A 24,405-nucleotide genomic window follows, 5' to 3' on the forward strand; every position below is an offset into this window, starting at 1 on the left:
ACACATTCAGGTATCTCTCCAGTAAAGACACCTAGGTATCTCTCCAGAAAAGACACCTAGGTGTCTCTCCAGTAAAGACACCCAGATATCTCTCCAGTAAAGACACCCAGGTATCTCTCCAGTAAAGACACCTAGGTATCTCTCCAGAAAAGACACCTAGGTGTCTCTCCAGTAAAGACACCCAGATATCTCTCCAGTAAAGACACCTAGGTATCTCTCCAGTAAAGACACCTAGGTATCTCTCCAGAAAAGACACCTAGGTGTCTCTCCAGTAAAGACACCCAGATATCTCTCCAGTAAAAACACCTAGGTATCTCTCCAGTAAAGACACCTAGGTGTCTCTCCAGTAAAGATACCTAGGTATCTCTCCAGTAAACACATTCAGGTATCTCTCCAGTAAAGACACCTATGTATCTCTCCAGTAAAGACACCTAGGTGTCTCTCCAGTAAAGACACCTAGGTATCTCTCCAGTAAAGACACCTAGGTATCTCTCCAGAAAAGACTCCTAGGTGTCTCTCCAGTAAACACATTCAGGTATCTCTCCAGTAAAGACACCTATGTATCTCTCCAGTAAAGACACCTAGGTGTCTCTCCAGTAAAGACACCTAGGTATCTCTCCAATAAAGACACCTATGTATCTCTCCAGTAAAGACACCTAGGTGTCTCTCCAGTAAAGACACCTAGGTATCTCTCCAGTAAAGACACCTAGGTGTCTCTCCAGTAAAGACACCTAGGTATCTCTCCAGTAAAGACACCTAGGTATCTCTCCAGTAAAGACACCTAAGTATCTCTCCAGTAAAGACACCTAGGTATCTCTCCAGTAAAGACACCTAGGTATCTCTCCAGTAAAGACACGTAGGTGTCTCTCCAGTAAAGACACCTAGGTGTCTCTCCAGTTAAGACACGTAGGTATCTCTCCAGTAAAGACACCTAGGTGTCTCTCCAGTTAAGACACCTAGATCTCTCTCCAGTAAAGACACCTAGGTGTCTCTCCAGTAAAGACACCTAGATGTCTCTCCAGTAAAGATACCTAGGTATCTCTCCAATAAAGACACCTAGGTGTCTCTCCAGTAAAGACACCTAGGGGTCTCTCCAGTAAAGACACCTAGGTGTCTCTCCAGCAAAGACACCTAGGTGTCTCTCCAGTAAAGACACCTAGGTATCTCTCCAGTAAAGACACCCAGGTATCTCTCCAGTAAAGACACCCAGGAATCTCTCCAGTAAAGACACCTAGGTGTCTCTCCAGTAAAGACACCCAGGTATCTCTCCAGTAAAGACACCTAGGTATCTCTCCAGTAAAGACACCCAGGAATCTCTCCAGTAAAGACACCTAGGTATCTCTCCAGTAAAGACACCCAGGTATCTCTCCAGTAAAGACACCTAGGTATCTCTCCAGTAAAGACACCCAGGTATCTCTCCAGTAAAGACACCTAGGTGTCTCTCCAATAAAGACACCTAGGTATCTCTCCAGTAAAGACACCTAGGTATCTCTCCAGTAAAGACACCTAGGTGTCTCTCCAGTAAAGACACCTAGGTATCTCTCCAGTAAAGACACCCAGGTATCTCTCCAGTAAAGACACCTAGGTATCTCTCCAGTAAAGACACCCAGGTATCTCTCCAGTAAAGATACCTAGGTATCTCTCCAGTAAAGACACCTAGGTATCTCTCCAGTAAAGACACCCAGGTATCTCTCCAGTAAAGACACCTAGGTATCTCTCCAGTAAAGACACCTAGGTATCTCTCCAGTAAAGACACCCAGGTATCTCTCCAGTAAAGACACCCAGGTATTTCTCCAGTAAAGACACCTAGGTATCTCTCCAGTAAAGACACCTAGGTGTCTCTCCAGTAAAGACACCTAGGTTTCTCTCCAGTAAAGACACCTAGGTGTCTTTCCAGTAAAGACACGTAGGTGTCTCTCCAGTAAAGACACCCAGGTATCTCTCCAGTAAAGACACCTAGGTGTCTCTCCAGTAAAGACACCCAGGTATCTCTCCAGTAAAGACACCCAGGTATCTCTCCAGTAAAGACACCCAGGTATCTCTCCAGTAAAGACACCTAGGTGTCTCTCCAGTAAAGACACCCAGGTATCTCTCCAGTAAAGACACCCAGGTATCTCTCCAGTAAAGACACCCAGGTATCTCTCCAGCAAAGACACCTAGGTGTCTCTCCAGTAAAGCCACCTAGGTGTCTCTCCAGTGAAGACACCCAGGTATCTCTCCAGTAAAGACACCTAGGTGTCTCTCCAGTAAAGACACCCAGGTATCTCTCCAGTAAAGACACCCAGGTATCTCTCCAGTAAAGACACCCAGGTATCTCTCCAGTAAAGACACATAGGTATCTCTCCAGTAAAGACACCCAGGTATCTCTCCAGTAAAGGCACCCAGGTATCTCTCCAGCAAAGACACCTAGGTGTCTCTCCAGTAAAGCCACCTAGGTGTCTCTCCAGTAAAGCCACCTAGGTGTCTCGTCAGTAAAGCCACCTAGGTGTCTCTCCAGTAAAGACACCTAGGTATCTCTCCAGTAAAGACATCTAAGTATCTCTCCAGTAAAGCCACCCAGGTATCTCTCCAGTAAAGCCACCTAGGTTTCTCTCCAGTAAAGACACCTAGGTGTCTCTCCAGCAAAGACACCTAGGTATCTCTCCAGTAAAGCCACCTAGGTATCTCTCCAGTAAAGACACCTAGGTATCTCTTCAGTAAAGACACCTAGGTATCTCTCCAGTAAAGCCACCTAGGTATCTCTCCAGTAAAGCCACCTAGGTGTCTCTCCAGTAAAGACACTTAGGTGTCTCTCCAGCAAAGACACCCAGGTATCTCTCCAGTAAAGACACCTAGGTGTCTCTCCAGTAAAGCCACCTAGGTTTCTCTCCAGTAAAGCCACCTAGGTGTCTCTCCAGTAAAGACACCTAGGTATCTCTCCAGTAAAGACATCTAAGTATCTCTCCAGTAAAGCCACCCAGGTATCTCTCCAGTAAAGCCACCTAGGTGTCTCTCCAGTAAAGACACCTAGGTGTCTCTCCAGTAAAGACACCTAGGTATCTCTCCAGTAAAGCCACCTAGGTATCTCTCCAGTAAAGACACCTAGGTATCTCTTCAGTAAAGACACCTAGGTATCTCTCCAGTAAAGCCACCTAGGTGTCTCTCCAGTAAAGACACTTAGATGTCTCTCCAGCAAAGACACCCAGGTATCTCTCCAGTAAAGCCACCTAGGTATCTCTCCATTAAAGCCACCTAGGTGTCTCTCCAGTAAAGCCACCTAGGTACTACACATGTGTCTCATACATCGGCTTGTTAATACTGTTTTTACACCTGATCTATAGAATTCAGTTCACCGAATCACTTCAGAATTACTTATCACCACCCCTTCCTGCCTATCAATCTCCTCTAAGACATTAACCACCTGTCGTCTTAGACCACCTGTCGTCTTAGACCACCTGTCGTCTTAGACCACCTGTCGTCTTAGACAAGATTTTTCCACCCTTTTCTGTCTAATTGTTTACCTAAAGTGATTTACCGTCGACAATAAAAGCCATTAATGTTTTTTTCGTGTACCTAAAATATTCGACTGATTTTTTTTTAAATTAAGTCAAAAACTGACTTTCAAGTTGATACAGTCGGAATGTTGCGGCCCAGTTTTGTTGTGAATCTTGATAAGAAAGAAGGAAAGAGTTTTTTTTTTTTACCCTGGTGTGAATTATATGCATGATAGTGGAGTAACTTTGGTGTGGATGAGAGTCTTGGGTTCCCTGTGACAGTCTGCGCTCTCAGCAGACACTGCCTCGGCAGACACTGCCTCATTTACATATTTTGAAGTCGACAGGCATAGAGAGACAGATAGACAGAGGGAGGAGGAGAGAGAGAGAGAGACAGAGGGAGGAGGAAACAGACAGACAGACAGACAGACAGACAGACAGACAGACACAGACTGAAAGGAAGAGGGAGAGAGACAGACAGAGGGATAGAGAGAGAGAGAGAGAGACGTGCATCTCTCGAAATATCACCAATCTGAGTAACACAGCTGTGAAAGCCTTTGTCTGCATGTTTCGCCTCACTTATGCTCGAAATGTAGCGTTAACATAACTTTCGACATCTCTTTTTTATTTGTTTTCCAAACCAATCTGAGGAGAGTGTGTACACCAGCCGGAGGAGACATAATCACAACATACAAGATATTTAGATTTATGAATAACGTTGAGAAGGACACTTGTTGTAAAAGAACTTCCGTACCTGTGAAGTAACTTCCGAGCCCGTATAATAACTTCCGTGCTAGTGTAATAACTTCCGTGCTCCTATATTAACTTCCGTGCTCCTATAGTAACTTCCGTGCTCCTGTAGTAACTTCCGTGCTCCTATAGTAACTTCCGTGCCCCTGTAGCAACTTCCGTGCCCCTGTAGTAACTTCTCCCCCTCACCTAACACATACAGTGCCTAAATAACTGGAGATATTAAGGTGATGTTGCCAGTATGTGGACGACTCTGGCTGAGTCAGGACCAACATGTGGGTTCTCTACTCAGCTCCACAAACTTCCATTATTCGCGTCAGCAGAAGTTTTTCTTCTCCGTCTTCACCTCAGCAGCTAATTTACTTTTTTTAATTATGGTTTAGTACCAGCGTAAATTTCGCTGATTTACGACTGTGTATCAAGAGGAGTCGGGGCAGTGACGTGTGTGTTGCGCCTTCCAGCGAGTTGTTTTTATGTGTCATAAGAGCAGTGGAACGAGGGTTGGGTGTGTACATACACACACACACACACACACACACACACACACACACACACACACACACACACACACACACACACACATACACGCACACACATACAGGAATTGGGACAATCTGGAGAGTGATATAGTGGAGACAGGATCCATACACAGCTTGATGAAAAGGCTTCGATGGAGCTGGTGGCGCAGGCAGAGAGTGAACCTAGTAGCGACCAGCGAAGAGGCGGAGCCAGGAGCTGTAACTTGACCCCTGCAATCATAAATAGATGAGTACACACAAAGGCTGCTGGAACTCATTCTCACGACACTGAAGAAATGAAAAAACAGTGGAAGGGGGCCATAATCACAACATACAAGGTATTTATATTCTTATAAATACCTTGTATGTTGTGATTATGGCCCTCCATATACGAAGATAGGCTGATCGCAGAGAACTGGAGAGAACAAGGAAGAGGACACAGATGGAGAGAGAATAAACAGATGACTCCCAGAGATGCAAGGAAACTACCATAGTGGTAAAGTAGTGAAAAATAAGAATACGTAAAGAATCAGGAGGTTGAAACGTGGGACCAGGAGCTGCAGCTCAACCCCTGCTAATGTAGTTAGGTCATTAGAGTAGGATAATTACCGGCCTGCGTTTGCTGCTAAATACCCTGCTGTCTCTGAGGCTGTCTGCACGAACACCACCTTCACTCAAGCTTCTTGGTGCTGTCTTAGTGGTGATGTAGCCTGCTGACTCTCTACTGTGGTGGGAAACATGGTGCTGTGGTGGGAAACATGGTGCTGTGGTGGGAAACATGGTGCTGTGGTGGGAAACATGGTGCTGTGGTGGGAAACATGGTGCTGTGGTGGGAAACATGGTGCTGTGGGTGTGATGCCGTCACCACAGGTCCATAAAGAAACAATGCAGTGCCTGTCAAGTTGTTATTATCACAGCAGCCACATCCCTGTAATTACTAACAGCCTTAATTTTTAAAGGGGTGGACGAGTAAGCCAGTGTAAGGCCTCGGTCAGATGACCGAAAGCTCCAATGGCGAGTCGTCATATGACTAAAACCCGCGTAAGGAAACACTTGTCCTCTTTCCTGATGAACCTTACCTAATCTAACTTATCTAACCTTACGTAGCCTAACCTAACCTAACCCATCTCTGTGATCAGCCTCACTCAACAGTAGTTTAAAATTTAGTGAAGAGATCTCCTCTCCTGTGATTGCACCATCTTGCCCAAGGTCGTTACTAATCAACTAACCATTACGTCAGTAATGAGCGGCCATTATTGTGTCGCATTGATCTGCTCTTATTAAAACACTGATGACCAAATATACAACTTTTTACAAAGAGAATGTTATGTGCATTTGAGCAGTTTTAATGACCTTGGTCTAATCACCTGGTTGTAATAAACTAGATGGCATCAACCAGGTTTAATCACCTGGATGTATTTACAAGGGTCGAGTCATTGATCGCGGCCTCATCTCAACTTGGTGCCTGACAAAGCTGTACTCGGATTGTTGTTGTTTTCCTTGCTGTTGTTGTAAATAAAACATTATTATTATTATTACTGGTGCCAGGGACTGCTGGTGTCAGGGACTGCTAGTGGTCACAGTAGTAGCGTTCATGACGTTGATGGTGACGTAAAAAAAATCGAAGATACGAACTCTTCCTCTAGACTGCCTGAAGAAGGCCGCCAAGCTGCGGACTAGAATTTTCTGCTGAGACTTCGTCGTCTGCCATGCTTTGCGATACATAGGCAATAGTTCGAGAGGATTATGTCTGCTGGTTCAGGTGTCTGAGGTGGTCTGATGCAGGCAGACCACCTCCTCTGTGTCTACCGTAATTCTCAGTCGAGTGTTGTGGCCGAAGAGTCGGCGAATCAGACAGAACTGGGAAGATTCATTTATTTTCAAGATATTTTCTTTTCCTGATGAAGTATCTCGGTCGCTATACAGACTATTATGTACTCAGTCGTGTTGCTGAGATCAGGGAGCTGAGCTTGTACTGAGGTAGGATGGTTTGGTTCACTGGGGCAGTCCAAGTGCGGTCCGTTTGGTACGATTGCGTACTACCTCCGCGCGATCCTTGTTTGTGCTGAAGGTGCGGGTCTGTGCGGACTCTGAGGAGTCGATTGCGTGAGAGTAATGCTAATTTTGTTACCTGGAAACTTTTTTGCCAGCTTGTAGGCTCGTCAGGAGTTTGAGAGAGAGAGAGAGAGAGAGAGAGAACGCCTTGGTCCTTTTTCTTGATAATCAGCGCAATGGATTTCTGTCCTGAGCTCTTTAATCCGTGTTACCGTGTAGGTGTTTCGTGGCTCTCCCTGACACAACTAGCACGACATCGCCAGCATAGCTGAGTAGCCTTGTTCCACTTTGGAAAGGGGAAATTACCTGTTCAACAGGGTAGGATTATACACTCATCCCAGTGCGGTATCTTTTTCCAGAGCTTTTTATAAGTGTAATTGTGCTCCCTGGAACTAAACTCTGGTCTGGGACTTTCGTAAACATGATTCGATCTAGCTGGGAGGCGCCCTTGAACTCCCCTGAGCTGCGTTTGTCAGTAGTAATGGGATGGTGATTACACTGGCAACCTAGAAAGCACTTTTCGACGTAAAGTATATTGTAAAGACAGACAGCGGGGAGCTTGGAAATCCACATCGTTGAGTAGTTTTAAAGATAGGTTAGATAAATGCATGAGTGGGTGCGGGTGGGTGTGAGTTGGACCTTACCAGATGCCGTGCTTAAGTGAATGTGACCTGACCTGACTAAGTTGGGGCATTGGCTTAAGCCGGTAGGAGACTTGGACCTGCCTCGCATGGGCCAGTAGGCCTGCTTCAGTGTTCCTTCTTTCTTATGTTCTTATGTTCTGTCTAGATTAAGAACTATCGTGTATTATCTAGGCGTATGAGAAAAGAGTAAAGGAGACTGATATGAAGGGAAATTGGTTGATTAATCTGACCTGACTGACGTGTTGCAGCTAAAATTCTCTGTTGTGTCGACGTCTCGCATGAAGTCGAAGAAGCGTTCGTGAAAATGGATTTGATAACGCTGTTTTGTACCCCTCATACCCATCCCATGGAGAACAATCAAAGGGATAACAGATGCGTGTAATTGTTGGAGATAATGAGCCCCACCGTTCTTAACGAGCAACCAACTTTCCACTGCTGGCATTATGTTCTTGGATGTTTTCAGGAATTTTGACTAAGCAGTTGGTCAGAGAGATGTATCCTCTAGGAGGACTGATTCACCCAGGACCCAAAACACAAATTCAAAATCACGAACCCATCCTCCGTGATACATTCATCTCAGAGGGAAGTTACAAGTGTCGCCCCCGTAAACACAGACAGGTGGCTGTTGTTAAATATACTAAAATAGGCAAATGGCATACAAACATACATATTAGAATATACCCATATATATATATATAAAATGTGTGTGTGTGTGTGTGTGTGTGTGTGTGTGTGTGTGTGTGTGTACTCATCTATTTGTGGTTTCAGGGGTCGATTCACAGCTTCTGATCCCGTCTCTTCGCTGGTCGCTGCTAGTTCTACTCTCTTCCTGATCTATGAGATTTGTCGTATCTCTTCTTAAAGCTATGTATGAATCCTGCCTCCAATACATAACTCTGCAGACTGTTCCACTTTCTGAGAACTCTATGGCTGAAGAAATACTTCATAACATCCCTGTGACTCATCTGAGTCTTCAACTTCCACTTGTGACCTCATGTTGCTGTGTTCAATCTCTGGAACATCCTGTCTCTATCCACCTTGTCAATTCCTCTCAGTATTTTTTTATATGCCGTTATCATGTCCCCCCTATCCCTTCTGCACTCCAGTGTCGTCAGGCTGATTTTCCTTAACCTCTCCTCGTGGGATATGCCCCTTACCTCCGGGGATAGTCTTGTTGCAAACCTTTGCACTTTCTCTAATTTTTTTACGTGCTTGAGAGAGGACAGGCAGCTGAAGATCTTGTTGTTTATTAAGAGGCAATCTAAAGAGGAAGACTAAATATACTCCACCTTCCTCTAATCCTGTCTAAAAAGCTTAAATCAAGAGAGTATATCGCAGCACCAGTATGGGACCCAGGTGTGGGTCCCATACTGGTGCTGCATACTCCAACATGGGCCTGACGTACACGGTGTACAATGTCGTGAATGATTCCTTACTCAGGTGTCGAAATGCTATTCTTAGGCTTGCCAGGCGCCCATATGATGCAGCAGTTATTCAGTTGATGTGCGCCCCAGGAGATGTGCTCTGTATTATACTCACTTCAAGATCCTTTCCTTGAGTGAGGTTTGCAGTCTTTGGCCACCTAGCTTGTACTTTGCGAGGTTAACCTCCAGGAGTCAGTTGCTGGATCAGGCCTGCAGCCTGTCAGGATCCTTTTGTAGTTCCAACTGATCCTCATCCGCTTGAATTCTCCGCATTAGCTTCACATCGTCTGCAAACAGGGACACCACTGAATCTTCCGTCATGTCATTCACATATACCAGAAACAGAATCGGCCATGGACTGTTTCTCTGTGGAACTCCGCTCGCCATAGGCGCCCACTCTGACACCTCGTCACGTACCATCTTTCGTTGTTTCCTTCCTGTCAGGTATTCTCTGATTCATTGCAGTGCCTTTCACGTTATACCTGCCTGCTCCTCCAGCATTTGCACTAATCTCTTGTGCGGATGTGTCGAAAGCCTTCTTGCAGTCCAAGAAAATGCAATCTACCCACCCCTCTCTCTCCTGTCTTACTTTCGTCACCTTGTCGTAAAACTTCAATAGGTGTGTGACGCAGGATTTCCCCTGTGTGTGTGTGTGTGTGTGTGTGTGTGTGTGTGTGTGTGTGTGTGTGTGTAGCAATGGCATATAACACCCCCACACCCCCACCCCCAGCATTAAGTAAATTCAGGCGACCTGGGTCCCCCACATTAAACATTCATAACATGCACGTAACACTGCGCACTCGTTCATAAGAACGCCTCTAATGCCACCCATTGATGGGGTGATCTCTGTGAAAAGCAACATAGTATATCACCGAATGGGTGGATATGATACCTCGCTGATATGAGTTCTCTCTTACGTCGTCAGGAGAGACGAAGAGATCTGTACAGATATACGCAAGGATATCCATTTATCATGGAGTAATGACGGGTCGTACAATGCAGATCATAATACCGCAGTGTGTTCTGCAGTACATACCACAGCTCTCTCTCTCTCTCTCTCTCTCTCTCTCTCTCTCTCTCTCTCTCTCTCTCTCTCTCTCTCTCTCTCTCTCTCTCTCTCTCTCTCTCTCTCTCCCACGTAAGTAACTCTTAAAATAACACGCAATTAGAAAAAGTTTTACGTAAAAAAGTACTTAAACACACATATATAAAAATAGCCAATTATAAAAAAAGTAATTAACAGAGATAATTGCAGGGAGAGAGAGGGGGCAGGTGTGGGGAGCTGGGCCCCCTTCCCCGGTCAATGAGGTAAGCGACTCCTCTGACAGCAGTCGATGAAGGACCTCGGGAGCGGAGTCCTTCAAGAATGGGGAATTATTGCGCCCGTCCAGGTGGAACTTCCCATTGTCTTCTTCAAGACACGAAGGAAGAAAAAAATAATACTCGGGTAGACTGCAGCAGCCAGCGCAACACAAACGTTGTTGTTGCAGCAGCCAGTGCAACACAAACGTTGTTGCTGCAGCAGTCAGTGCAACACAAACGTTGTTGTTGCAGCAGCCAGTGCAACACAAACGTTGTTGTTGCAGCAGCCAGTGCAACACAAACGTTGTTGTTGCAGCAGTCAGTGCAACACAAACGTTGTTGCTGCAGCAGTCAGTGCAACACAAACGTTGTTGTTGCAGCAGCCAGTGCAACACAAACGTTGTTGTTGCAGCAGCCAGTGCAACACAAACGTTGTTGCTGCAGCAGTGCAACACAAAGTGCAACACACAAACGTTGTTGTTGCAGCAGTCAGTGCAACACAAACGTTGTTGTTGCAGCAGCCAGTGCAACACAAACGTTGTTGTTGCAGCAGCCAGTGCAACACAAACGTTGTTGTTGCAGCAGTCAGTGCAACACAAACGTTGTTGCTGCAGCAGTCAGTGCAACACAAACGTTGTTGTTGCAGCAGCCAGTGCAACACAAACGTTGTTGTTGCAGCAGCCAGTGCAACACAAACGTTGTTGTTGCAGCAGTCAGTGCAACACAAACGTTGTTGCTGCAGCAGTCAGTGCAACACAAACGTTGTTGTTGCAGCAGCCAGTGCAACACAAACGTTGTTTGCTGCAGCAGTCAGTGCAACACAAACGTTGTTGCTGCAGCAGTCAGTGCAACACAAACGTTGTTGTTGCAGCAGTCAGTGCAACACAAACGTTGTTGTTGCAGCAGCCAGTGCAACACAAACGTTGTTGTTGCAGCAGCCAGTGCAACACAAACGTTGTTGTTGCAGCAGTCAGTGCAACACAAACGTTGTTGCTGCAGCAGTCAGTGCAACACAAACGTTGTTGTTGCAGCAGCCAGTGCAACACAAACGTTGTTGTTGCAGCAGCCAGTGCAACACAAACGTTGTTGCTGCAGCAGTCAGTGCAACACAAACGTTGTTGTTGCAGCAGTCAGTGCAACACAAACGTTGTTGTTGCAGCAGCCAGTGCAACACAAACGTTGTTGTTGCAGCAGCCAGTGCAACACAAACGTTGTTGTTGCAGCAGCCAGTGCAACACAAACGTTGTTGCTGCAGCAGTCAGTGCAACACAAACGTTGTTGTTGCAGCAGTCAGTGCAACACAAACGTTGTTGTTGCAGCAGCCAGTGCAACACAAACGTTGTTGTTGCAGCAGCCAGTGCAACACAAACGTTGTTGTTGCAGCAGTCAGTGCAACACAAACGTTGTTGTTGCAGCAGTCAGTGCAACACAAACGTTGTTGTTGTCGCAGCAGTCAGTGCAACACAAACGTTGTTGTTGTTGCAGCAGTCAGTGCAACACAAACGTTGTTGTTGCAGCAGTCAGTGCAACACAAACGTTGTTGTTGTCGCAGCAGTCAGTGCAACACAAACGTTGTTGTTGTCGCAGCAGTCAGTGCAACACAAACGTTGTTGTTGTTGCAGCAGTCAGTGCAACACAAACGTTGTTGTTGCAGCAGCCAGTGCAACACAAACGCTGTTGTTGCAGCAGTCAGTGCAACACAAACGTTGTTGTTGCAGTAGCCAGTGCAACACAAACGTTGTTGTTGCAGCAGTCAGTGCAACACAAACGTTGTTGTTGCAGTAGCCAGTGCAACACAAACGTTGTTGTTGCAGCAGTCAGTGCAACACAAACGTTGTTGTTGCAGTAGCCAGTGCAACACAAACGTTGTTGTTGCAGTAGCCAGTGCAACACAAACGTTGTTGTTGCAGTAGCCAGTGCAACACAAACGCTGTTGTTGCAGCAGTCAGTGCAACACAAACGTTGTTGTTGCAGTAGCCAGTGCAACACAAACGTTGTTGTTGCAGCAGTCAGTGCAACACAAACGTTGTTGTTGCAGTAGCCAGTGCAACACAAACGTTGTTGTTGCAGCAGTCAGTGCAACACAAACGTTGTTGTTGTTGCAGCAGTCAGTGCAACACAAACGTTGTTGTTGTTGCAGCAGTCAGTGCAACACAAACGTTGTTGTTGTTGCAGCAGCCAGTGCAACACAAACGTTGTTGTTGCAGCAGCCAGTGCAACACAAACGTTGTTGTTGCAGCAGTCAGTGCAACACAAACGTTGTTGTTGCAGCAGCCAGTGCAACACAAACGTTGTTGTTGCAGCAGTCAGTGCAACACAAACGTTGTTGTTGCAGTAGCCAGTGCAACACAAACGTTGTTGTTGCAGCAGTCAGTGCAACACAAACGTTGTTGTTGCAGCAGCCAGTGCAACACAAACGTTGTTGTTGCAGCAGTCAGTGCAACACAAACGTTGTTGTTGCAGCAGCCAGTGCAACACAAACGTTGTTGTTGCAGCAGTCAGTGCAACACAAACGTTGTTGTTGCAGCAGTCAGTGCAACACAAACACTGTTGTTGCAGCCAGTACAACACAAACGTTGTTGTTGCAGCAGCCAGTGCAACACAAACGTTGTTGTTGCAGCAGTCAGTGCAACACAAACGTTGTTGTTGCAGCAGTCAGTGCAACACAAACGTTGTTGTTGCAGCAGTCAGTGCAACACAAACGTTGTTGTTGCATCAGCCAGTGCAACACAAACGTTGTTGTTGCAGCAGTCAGTGCAACACAAACGTTGTTGTTGCAGCAGCCAGTGCAACACAAACGTTGTTGTTGCAGCAGTCAGTGCAACACAAACGTTGTTGTTGCAGTAGCCAGTGCAACACAAACGTTGTTGTTGCAGCAGTCAGTGCAACACAAACGTTGTTGTTGCAGCAGTCAGTGCAACACAAACGTTGTTGTTGCAGCAGTCAGTGCAACACAAACGTTGTTGTTGTTGCAGCCAGTGCAACACAAACGTTGTTGTTGCATCAGCCAGTGCAACACAAACACTGTTGTTGCAGCAGTCAGTGCAACACAAACACTGTTGTTGCAGCAGTCAGTGCAACACAAACACTGTTGTTGCAGCAGTCAGTGCAACACAAATATTGTTGTAGCAGTCATGAACACACACACAAACAAACACGTAAGTTTAGATACATATTTGTCTATCTATCTATCTATCTATCTATCTATCTATCTATCTATATATATACGATTTTTAAATATAACTATCATTATTATTATTTCATAGCACCTTGGGAAAGGAAAGTAGTAATTAATAATCCAAGGAAGGAGTTACCGCTCTCCTTCCTTGGATTAAGAGACCCATCAGTTTTCTAATAACAGTATTGTTGTTGTGTTGACAGCAACGAGGTTGTTGTCTGGGCCAGGAGCTGCACCGCTGGAGTTCTCTGAACCTCGCTACTGTGTGACTCTCTCTGAGTCCACCCCCGTGGCTGCTACCCTTCTGACTGTTACTGCTACCCACACGCATGGTGAGTACTATCTCAGCATCTCTCTCTCTCTCTCTCTCTCTCTCTCTCTCTCTCTCTCTCTCTCTCTCTCTCTCTCTCTCTCTCTCTCTCTCTCTCTCTGTATATAATTTGATCCATAAAATAAACAGCGTTCTGTACATCTTTTTTCGGAATTTATTTTTTGGGGGGCACAATCTGGCGTCCCGGGCCACCTACATCACATGTACATAATTAGGGACGTTGTTGCCTGTGTCATCAGCACCGCAGCTTAGGATATATTGCTGCTGCTGCTGCTGCTGCTGCTTCTGCTGCTGCTGCTGCTGCTGCTGCTGCTGCTACTACTACTACTATTGCTACTTCTGTTACTACTTCTATTACTATTACTAGTACTACTGTTACCATCACTACTTTTCCTGCTAAATATATATATTCAGTAAGTCATCATGTAGGCTGGAGGTGTGTCATGCAGCAGCAGCAGCAGCAGCAGCAGCAGCAGCAGCAGCAGCAGCAGCAGCAGCAGTAATATATCCTGAGCTGCGGTGCTGATGACACAGGCAACAACGTCCCTAATTATCTGCTGCTGCTGCTGCTGCTGCTGCTGCTGCTGCTGCTGCTGCTGCTGCATGACACACCTCCAGCCTACATGATGACTTACTGAATATATATATTTAGCAGGAAAAGTAGTGATGGTAACAGTAGTACTAGTAATAGTAATAGAAGTAGTAACAGAAGTAGCAATAGTAGTAGTAGTAGCAGTACTGGTCTAAGCAATAGTAGTAGCAGTAGTAGTCTTAGTAGCAGTAGTGGTAGTAGTATAAGTAGTATCAGTAGTAATAGCATTAGTAGAGCAGTAGTAATGGCTAATGTTGTTATTGCTGCCATTGTTTCTGTACAAAAGGTAATAGTAGTAGTAATAGGTAGTAGTAGTAGTAGTAGTAGCAGCAGTAGTAGGTAGTAGTAGGTAGTAGTAGTAGTAGTAGTAGTAGTAGTAGTAGTAGTAGTAGTAGTAGTAGTAGTAGTAGTAGTAGTAGTAGTAGTAGTAGTAGTAGTAGTAGTAGTAATAGTAGTAGTAGTGAAATCTTTGGTGTTCGGTTGTGTTCAATCAAACAATTTTCCTCTCGGAGTTAAATGTTCATTGACTGACGTCCACCCATTAATTACAATTAACTTTGGGCTTTCGAAGGAAAATAACCTTGTGAAGTTTTCATTACCGGGAGGAAGTCAGAGGTCGAAGAAGACATCTCTTGAAGGCAGGGGTCGAAGAAGACATCTCTTGGAGTCAGGGGTCGAAGAAGATATCTCTTGGAGTCAGGGGTCGAAGAAGACATCTCTTGAAGTCAGGGGTCGAAGAAGACATCTCTTGGAGTCAGGGGTCGAAGAAGATATCTCTTGGAGTCAGGGGTCGAAGAAGACATCTCTTGAAGTCAGGGGTCGAAGAAGACATCTCTTGGAGTCAGGGGTCGAAGAAGATATCTCTTGGAGTCAGGGGTCGAAGAAGACATCTCTTGAAGTCAGGGGTCGAAGAAGACATCTCTTGGAGTCAGGGGTCGAAGAAGACATCTCTTGGAGTCAGGGGTCGAAGAAGACATCTCTTGGAGTCAGGGGTCGACGAAGACATCTCTTGAAGTCAGGGATCATTAGTGGTGTTGAGTTGCAGGAACAGGTGAGTCGAGGGTGAGGGGAAGGAGGAGGAGGAGAAGAAGAAGAAGAAAGAGAAGAAGAAAAAGAGGAATAACAACAACAACAACAATAAGAACAGTAATAACAACACAAGAGGAATAGTCAGAAGATCTGTACTAACCCCGGAGGGTTAGTAACCCAGGGTTTATTTCCCAAGTAGTCCTTTAGGTCATCTCACCCCAGGATGCGACTGACACCAGTCGACTAACACCCAGATACCTACTTACAGCTAGGTGAACAAGGGCAACAGGTGTAAGGAAACATGTGCCCGCAGTCTCCATCAGCTCCGGCATCGATCCCGGGGTCTTTCAGATGTGAGCCGAATTCGCTACCAGCGTGTAAGTGCCTCAAGCTTCAGAACATATGAGGCGCCTGAGTTTCCCTGTCTCCAAATATCATGTTTATTTTCCCCTATAATCCACCTTGTACATAATTACTACAGCATTTGCTTTGTTTCGTAAGGTGAAGTCCAGGATTTTTCCTTAATTCATGGTATAACTTAACAAATCTTTGAGGACAAGTGTGTTGTAGAGGTCTGAGAACAACATAATTGTCCTCAAAGATTTGTTAAGTTATACCATGAATTAAGGAAAGATCCTGGACTTCACCTTACGAAACAAGGAAATGCTGTAGTAATTATGTACAAGGTTAGATTGTAAGGGAAAATAACATATTATTGGGAAACAGGGGAACTGACGTGGCCTTTAAGCAACCAATTCTGATCGTTCTCCGGAACGTGAGATTTACAGTCACGATATGTGAACGTTCCTTCACAATACATCTTTATCGCCACCTCTTCTTCATCCCTTAACTTTATTGCTCTTCCATTATACCCTATCCTTTTGCATCTCAGTCAAAATTATGGCTCGACTGTAAATTTTCATGAAACTATTCTGTGTTAATGTACCGCCAGAGTTGTAGGTGAGCATCGCCAAGGAGTTGAAATTAGGGGAAACACGATCCTGGCATGAAAAATACTGAGATGCAGAAAAAGATTGTCAGTTGTGGATTATTTTACAAGAGAGGAACCAAGTCGTTGGGACACACACACACACTCGACCCCTGTGAATCGATCCCTGCAACCACAACTAGGAACTAGGTGAGTACACACGCACACACACACCAGTGAAGAGGCGGGGCCAGGAGCTTGGACTTGACCCCTGCAACCTCAACTAGGTGAGTACAACTAGGTGAGTGCACACATACACACACACACACACACACACACACACACACACACACACACACACACACACACACACACACACACACACACACACACACACACACACACACACACACATGCAGGAGGAATAGCAGGAATAGCAGGAATAGCAGGGAAAGTACTTCATTGGATCAGGAAATACCTTTCAGGAAGGGAGCAACGTGTGCTGATACTTGACGAGATACCAGAGGGGATACATGTTTCGGGTGGGGTTCCACAAGGGTCAGTGCTACATCCGGTGCTGTTTCTAGTATATGTGAATGACATGACAGAAGGGATAGATTCAGAAGTGTCCCTGTTTGCAGAAGATGTGAAGCTAATGAGAAGAATACAAGTAGACGAGTATCAGGTAAGCCTACAGGGAGATCAGGACAGGCTGCAAGCCTGGTCCGACAAATGGGTCCTGGAGTTTAACCCCAGCAAGTGCAAAGTCATGAAGTTTGGCGAAGATAAAGAAGGCTGCAGACAGAGTACATGCTAGGAGGTCAAAGACTGCAAAACTCACATAGGGGAAAAGGATCTCGGGGTGAGCATCATACCGAGCACATCTCCTGAAGCACACATCAATTAAATAACTGCTGCATCATATGGGCACCTGCAAACCATTGAGCTCCCTGTGATCGTATTTGGCTGGACCTCCTCTTTTCTGCAACATTGCAAGCTCCTGACGATGTGTTGATTGCAACACGAAAGGCCTAGAACTATCATTCAACTCCCCCCGTGGTTATTTTGCATGTATCCTAAGGGAAGCTGTTCTCTGAGATGCTCCGGTAAGACGGTGTTACTGCCTTAGTAAAATTGGCCTCTCTTTTTGTTGTTGTTCTCCATTTTCGAGATTGTAATAGTTGTTAACGACTTTACTTAGTCCTGATTGGATAAGCCAATCAGGTCTTGGAGACTGGGGCTTCAGGCCAGCAGAGCACTAATAAAGGAGTTGAACACCTTACTCCTCCTCCGTAAGTACGTTAATAAGACGTAGTATGCGATTTATAGAATTTTATTGAGAATATATTTCGTCCGCCAGGGACTGACTTTATTAATTGGTGGCCTCGGGCGAAACATCATCTCAGTAACTTGTCACATATATCGTGCCGAATAGGTCAAACTTGCGATTTTGGCTTATATGGCAATGCTCTTCATGGCAAATAAGGCAAGCAAAAATTCGTGTATGCAATAATATCGCAAAAAATCATTCTGAATCTAAAGAAAAAATTATGTTTCACTGTGTGTGTGAGAGATAGAGATAGAGAGAGAGAGAGAGAGAGAGAGAGAGAGAGAGAGAGAGAGAGAGAGAGAGAGAGAGAGAGAGAGAGAGAGAGAGAGAGAGAGAGAGAGAGAGAGAGAAAGAGAGAGAGAGAGAGAGAGAGAGAGAGAGAGAGAGAGAGAGAGAGAGAGAGAGAGAGAGAGAGAGAGAGAGAGTCAACCTTAGCCAATTTTGGGAGGCGATTAACTGTAGCAAAATATTTCTTCCTGACACATGATCTATAACAGCGATCTCATTAATCGAGTGCCATGACCTGAGGCATTATTTAAGTTGGTACCTTCCCCACCACCACCACCACCACCACTAGCACCACCATCACCACTGCCATCACCACCACCACCACCATCACGACGACCACCACCACCAAAACCACCACCACCACCACCACCACCACCATCACCACCACCACCACCACCAGTGGTACCACTGCCATCACCACCACCACGAAGACCACCACCTACAACACCTTCATCCCCCTCTTTCACTTCCACCACCATCACCACTACCATGAGTGGTCTAAATCACCATCACAACCACCACTGCCACCATCCACTCTCATCACCATTAGTATGAATGAGCATTATCACCACCTCTACACCAAAACCATCTGCGCCACTAACACAGGACCACAATACTACTTACACTGGACCACACAGCCCACTCATCAATTTATCTCATTTACTCGACATTGCCTCTTTGGAAATCAATAACTTCCTGTATCTTCCTCATATTCCTCAACCTTTCTTCTCATTCCAAAAAATATTGCTTGAAAATTCTCGGATTTCCCCCCCCCCCAATCTCTTTTTAACCACAATCTCCCTCTTCATCTTAATCTACGTATCCCTCCACCATTTAATTTTTGTCGAAAACGTCTTTCCATCTTTATCAGGTCTTTTGCTCACTTTCCTTTCTTCTAATTCCATAAAAGAAGGGCCTCTATCTCACTCCTTTACCTAATAAATTATACGAACCTATTCCTCTGTCTCTCCACAGTGCAAGTCAAGCCACCAAAGTCTGTCTTAATACAGGAGAAATTGATCCAGACGATAGCGAGGCTTTTACCCCAGGCGAGGGAACAGCCTAGACTCTTTGTTGAGAGGAACCGTAGCTCAAACCATGACGTTATGCTGAAGATGACAGTTATCTCAAGGAGGACGGTATACTGAGGGTGAAACCTAACTGAAGGACAACTGTTTATTAAGGGTGAAACCTAACTTAAGGAGGACTGTTTATTAAGGGTGAAACCTAACTTAAGGAGGACTGTTTATTAAGGGTGAAACCTAACTTAAGGAGGACTGTTTATTAAGGGTGAAACCTAACTTAAGGAGGACTGTTTATTAAGGGTGAAACCTAACTGAAGGAGAACTGTTTATTAAGGGTGAAACCTAACTTAAGGAGGACTGTTTATTAAGGGTGAAACCTAACTTAAGGAGGACTGTTTACTAAGGGTGAAACCTAACTTAAGGAGGACTGTTTACTAAGGGTAAAACCTAACTTAAGGATTATTGCTTACTGAGGGTGAAATCTAACTGAAGGAGAACTGTTTACTGAGGGTGAAACCTAACTGAAGGAGAACTGCGATAAACCCTGACTCACGGAAGACGTTATACTGAAGAGAATCGTAACTCAGGTACGACTTTCAACTTTTCTTGAAAGATTCGAGAAGAGCCAAGTCTTGAAGACCTCAGTAATGTCCTCGATTTTATACTTCCTTGGAGTCCTTGTATTTTATACTTTCTCCTTGATCCTATACTTCCTTGATGTCTATAGTTCCTCAATCCTATAGTTCTTTGATCCTATAGTATCTTGATCCCATACTTCCATGATGCTGTAGTTCCTTGATCCTATAGTTCCTTGATCCTATAGTTCCTTGATCTTATACTTTTGATGCTATAGTTCCTTGATGCTGTATCTCCTTGATGCTATAGTTCCTTTATCCTATGGTTCCTTGTTCCTATAGCTCCTTAATCCTATAGTTCCTTTATCCTATAGTTCCTTGTTCCTATAGCTCCTTGATTCTATAGTTCCTTGATGTTATAATTCCTCGATCCTATAGTTCTTTGATCCTATAGTTCCTTGATCCTATACTTTTTGATGCTATAGTTCTTGATGCTATACTTCCATGATTATATAGTTCCTTGATCCTATGATCTTATAGTTCCTTGATCCTAAAGTCCCTTGATCCTTTAATTCCTCGATCCTATACTTCTCTGATCCTATAATTCCTCGATCCTATAGTTCTCTGATCCTATAGTTCCTCGATCCTATACTTCCTTCGTACCTCTACTTCCTTGGATTCCATTACATCTTGTCTGCCATACACAAAACACATATCAACTCCCTTGTGACCTGAAGACAGCGACACTTAAAAAAATATTTTAACAAATTGCCTCTCATCAAAAATGTCCACCCTAAGGCACAAGTGCCACGATGACAGAATAATAATAATAATAATAATAATAATAATAATAATAATAATAATAATAATAATAATAATAATAATAATAATAATAATAATAATAATTGGCTTCCTGAGGTATTATTGACGTTTAAAAATAACCACATATTACCTGGAAGAATTAATCGCTATCTAACTTTAAGTTACTTAATCTAAACTTAACTTTGAATAAGTAAATCGTAACCTATTCTAACTTTAAGTGACTTAATCTAAACTTAACTTTGAATAAGTAAATCGTAACCTATTCTACAAGAACTTGAGGTATACCTAATTTAAATTAATCTAGGCCTACCTTTAAGATAAATTATTCTAAACCTAACTTAGAAAACTTAATCTAAACCTAACCTAAAATAAATTAATCTGACCATAACATATAAACGCTTACTCTCAACCCACCCTTAAAAAAGGAGGAATTTAATCTAAACCTAACTTAAAATAACCTAGTGGTGGAATCTTAACCTGACTTAAAATAATCTAGTGGTCGAATCTAAACCTGACTTAAAATAATCTAGTGGTCGAATCTAAACCTAACTTAAAATAACCTAGTGGTCGAATCTAAACCTAACTTAAAATAACCTAGTGGTCGAATCTAAACCTAACTTAAAATAACCTAGTGGTCGAATCTAAACCTAACTTAAAATAACCTAGTGGTCGAATCTAAACCTTACTTAAAATAATCTAGTGGTCGAATCTAAACCTAACTTAAAATAATCTAGTGGTCGAATCTAAACCTAACTTAAAATAACCTAGTGGTCGAATCTAAACCTTACTTAAAATAGCCTAGTGGTCGAATGTAAACCTAACTTAAAATAATCTAGTGGTCGAATCTAAACCTAACTTAAAATAATCTAGTGGTCGAATCTAAACCTAACTTAAAATAACCTAGTGGTCGAATCTAAACCTAACTTAAAATAATCTAGTGGTCGAATCTAAACCTAACTTAAAATAATCTAGTGGTCGAATCTAAACCTAACTTAAAATAACCTAGTGGTCGAATCTAAACCCAACTTAAAATAACCTAGTGGTCGAATCTAAACCCAACTTAAAATAACCTAGTGGTCGAATCTAAACCTAACTTAAAATAACTTAGTGGTCGAATGTAAACCTAACTTAAAATAACCTAATGGTCGAATCTAAACTTAACTTTAGTTACGTCTGGCGATTGATGGAATCGGAATATCTAGCAGACGTACATCGTTCAGAAATACAGTAAGTCAAGGACTTACTGGAAGTGAGTTGAGAGGCTCTGCTAAACGATGGGTTATATCACAGGGTCCACTGGGCTGGGAAGTGCCCAGGTCTATGCTGGGAAGTGCCCTGGGAAGCCCGTCCCCCCGGGTACTTCAACTCGTTCAAACAAATGCAATTTTTCTTCGCCTTGGAACACAAAAAAATATTATGCCCTGAAAGGCAAGTCTTTCTTCCCATTTTCTTTTTATTTTTTTTTTTACGGATTTACGAAGCGTCGGAAAAAAAAATAATTGAGGATGGTTTTATGGGCGATTTTCAAACGGTAATTTTACTGATGTTAAAGAATGGGAGATTTTTTTTTTTTTTGAGGTGGGGGGAAGGTGAGAAGTTATGGATGAGGCGAAGAGTTAACTTACCTACCTGGAGTGAATTCCGTGGGATCAACGCCCCTGCGGCCCAGTCCACGACCAGGCCTCCCGGTGAATCTGGGCCTGATCAACCAGGCTATTACTGCTGGCTACACGTAATCCAACGCACGAACTACAGCCCGGCTGATCCGAAACCGACTTTAAATATCTGTCCAGTTACCTCTTGAAGGCAGCCAGGAGTCTATTGGTAATTCCCCTTATGGCTGGTGGGAGGCTGTTGAACAGTCTTGGGCCCCGGACACTTACTTACATTGGGGTATTTTGCACCTCCTGCCCAGTGCTTTACTTTCGTAGGAAGTGATTTCTGTGTGCAGATTCGGGACCATTCTTTCTAGGATTTTCCAAGTGTAGATTATGATGTATCTCTCTCTCATGCGCTCCAGTGAGTACAAGTCAAATGCTTCCAAGCGCTCCCAGTAGTTGAGGTGTTTGATGGAACTTATACGTGTAGTAAAAGTTCTCTGTACACTCTTTAGATCTGCAGTTTCACCTGCTTTGAACAATGTATGAATTTCGACGTTTTGCCCTACGGTGAAGGTTGTATACACTGAGAAGTGTCTCTTGTATTGTTATTGCTATTATTAATATTATTATTAGTAGTAGTAATATTAGTATTGTGATTATTATTTTAGTAGTAGTAGTAATAATAATAGGAGAAGCAGAAGTAGTAATAGTAGTTGCAGTAGTAATAGCAGCAGTAGTAGTAGTAGCAGCTGTAGTCCGTGGCCTGGTGACAAAGCTCTCGCTTCACACGCTGAGGTGTCCGGGTTAGATTCTCGGCGAGGGTGGAAACATTGGGCGTGTTTCCTTACTCCTATTGTCCATGTTCACCCATCAGTAAAATTAAGTACCTGGGTGTTAGTGGACTGGTGTGGATCGCATCCTGGGACAAAACTGACCTATTTTTCCCGAAATGCTCTGCATAATAAGCGGCTTTCTATATATTAGTATGCCATTGATGTCAGATATGGTCTGTACACCTTGTACATGTGCTTGTAGAAATGACATTACAACACAGGAACAATAAGACCTGTTATCCTGGGTGTAAAGGGGAGCAAGGAGCAGAACAAACACAGCTGAATGATTTTGAATCATAAGTATTTACAAGTATGTACACTATATACAGTTAGATATATGTGTACCACACAGTAAATCAATAGGCAAAGACACAGCCTGGTTACAGAATGGACAACCATGTTCAACCAGCTCTAGAATAGAAATGACATGGGTGGAAACGTGAGTGGTGACCACGTCACCTCCACAATTGCCAAACCCACCTTCTCATTGGCTGAACCTAGGTACTGATCTGACGATGGGGCCCCATTGTCCGATCCTTAGCACCAGGTTCGCTGGTTGGTAAGATAGCCTTTTAATGAGGGTGTGTACATGCGCCAAATAAAGGTTACGTAATCTTTGCATGCCACAAATGATTATTAATATTATATTAAAAATAAGTTCCAAATCCGTATGGGGAATTTGCGGCCTTCCACCCGCAAGTGTGGCAGTGCCCTGTAGTAACTTGCCCCTTTCATTCCTCCCGCAGGTGCGGCCGTGCGGTACAGCATCACAGGTGGTAACAAAGATGGTCTCTTCACCATTGATCAACACTCAGGACTCATCACTCTGGCGGCTGCCCTAGACTACGAAATTCACGATAAGGTGAGTACTTACGCCCACGCCCACACCCACGCACACGTCGTCTCTTACGCCCACAGTCATGCCCCCATTCCCTGTCACCCTCCCCAAGTGATGTTTTACTCTCCATGGATCAGTGTTAAGTAACTTTTAAACCAAACATGGATTCGTAAATTAAGAGACTGATTTTTGTAAATCATTATCTGTGACGTAAATTCTACGAAGATTGGATCAGCTTCGGTGTTGATCGATCATCAGGTGAACCATAGAAGGAGTCTGGGGTAATCAGTCCCTCAGCCTGTAGTGTCGACTCCAGGTTGAGGGACTGATTACCTCAAACCCCTTCTTTAGATAGGACTGATGAAGCTATTCGTGGCTAAGTGTTCCATTTGATATCCTACGTTGTGCACAAGTGTCTAAACCAAGGGTGGGGTTAGAACTCATGTCGGGGGAGTCGCAAAACTCCAGGCCGATACGTAAGCCACACGACTTTGCCGAACTTTTTCACTCGCCATGAGTTTAAACCCAACCCGTTCCGTGGTCTCTTAGCAATCGTGTTATTACGATTTCGTGAGGCACGAGTCTCCTTTTCGACGAAAATAAAAAAGACATTCACTCACACGTAGCAGGCAATTCTTCAATGTAACTTGATCGGCGGCGCTCCTACAGAAAAACTTCCCACAGAACCATCAGTGAAGTCGTCACCGAGATGGCCAGCCATTCTCGTTAGTGTTGCAGCAAGAATTCTTTTGTCACGGCGTGTGCGTGTGTCGTGTTTTATATCTCTTTGCGGGCGGTGTTTTTGTCTGAATACCGTCCCTGGTCCGTCCCGATGGGGCCTTTCTCCGGAAGTGCTTCTATTACGCTCC

General features: G+C 44.2%; 1 protein-coding gene across 2 annotated transcripts in view; it reads left to right on the forward strand.

Moving 5' to 3' along the window:
- LOC128693230 (putative neural-cadherin 2) overlaps positions 1 to 24,405 on the forward strand; it is a 101,861-nt gene that overhangs the window by 37,079 nt on the left and 40,377 nt on the right. For both annotated transcript variants that reach the window (XM_070089326.1, XM_070089327.1), the window contains exons 2-3: positions 13,548 to 13,676; positions 23,445 to 23,560. In XM_070089326.1, the coding sequence (XP_069945427.1) occupies positions 13,548 to 13,676; positions 23,445 to 23,560 (245 nt within the window). The remainder of the gene's footprint in view (positions 1 to 13,547; positions 13,677 to 23,444; positions 23,561 to 24,405) is intronic.

This window comes from Cherax quadricarinatus, chromosome 28, assembly GCF_038502225.1.
Source record: "Cherax quadricarinatus isolate ZL_2023a chromosome 28, ASM3850222v1, whole genome shotgun sequence".
Classification (NCBI taxonomy): Eukaryota; Metazoa; Arthropoda; class Malacostraca; order Decapoda; family Parastacidae; genus Cherax; species Cherax quadricarinatus.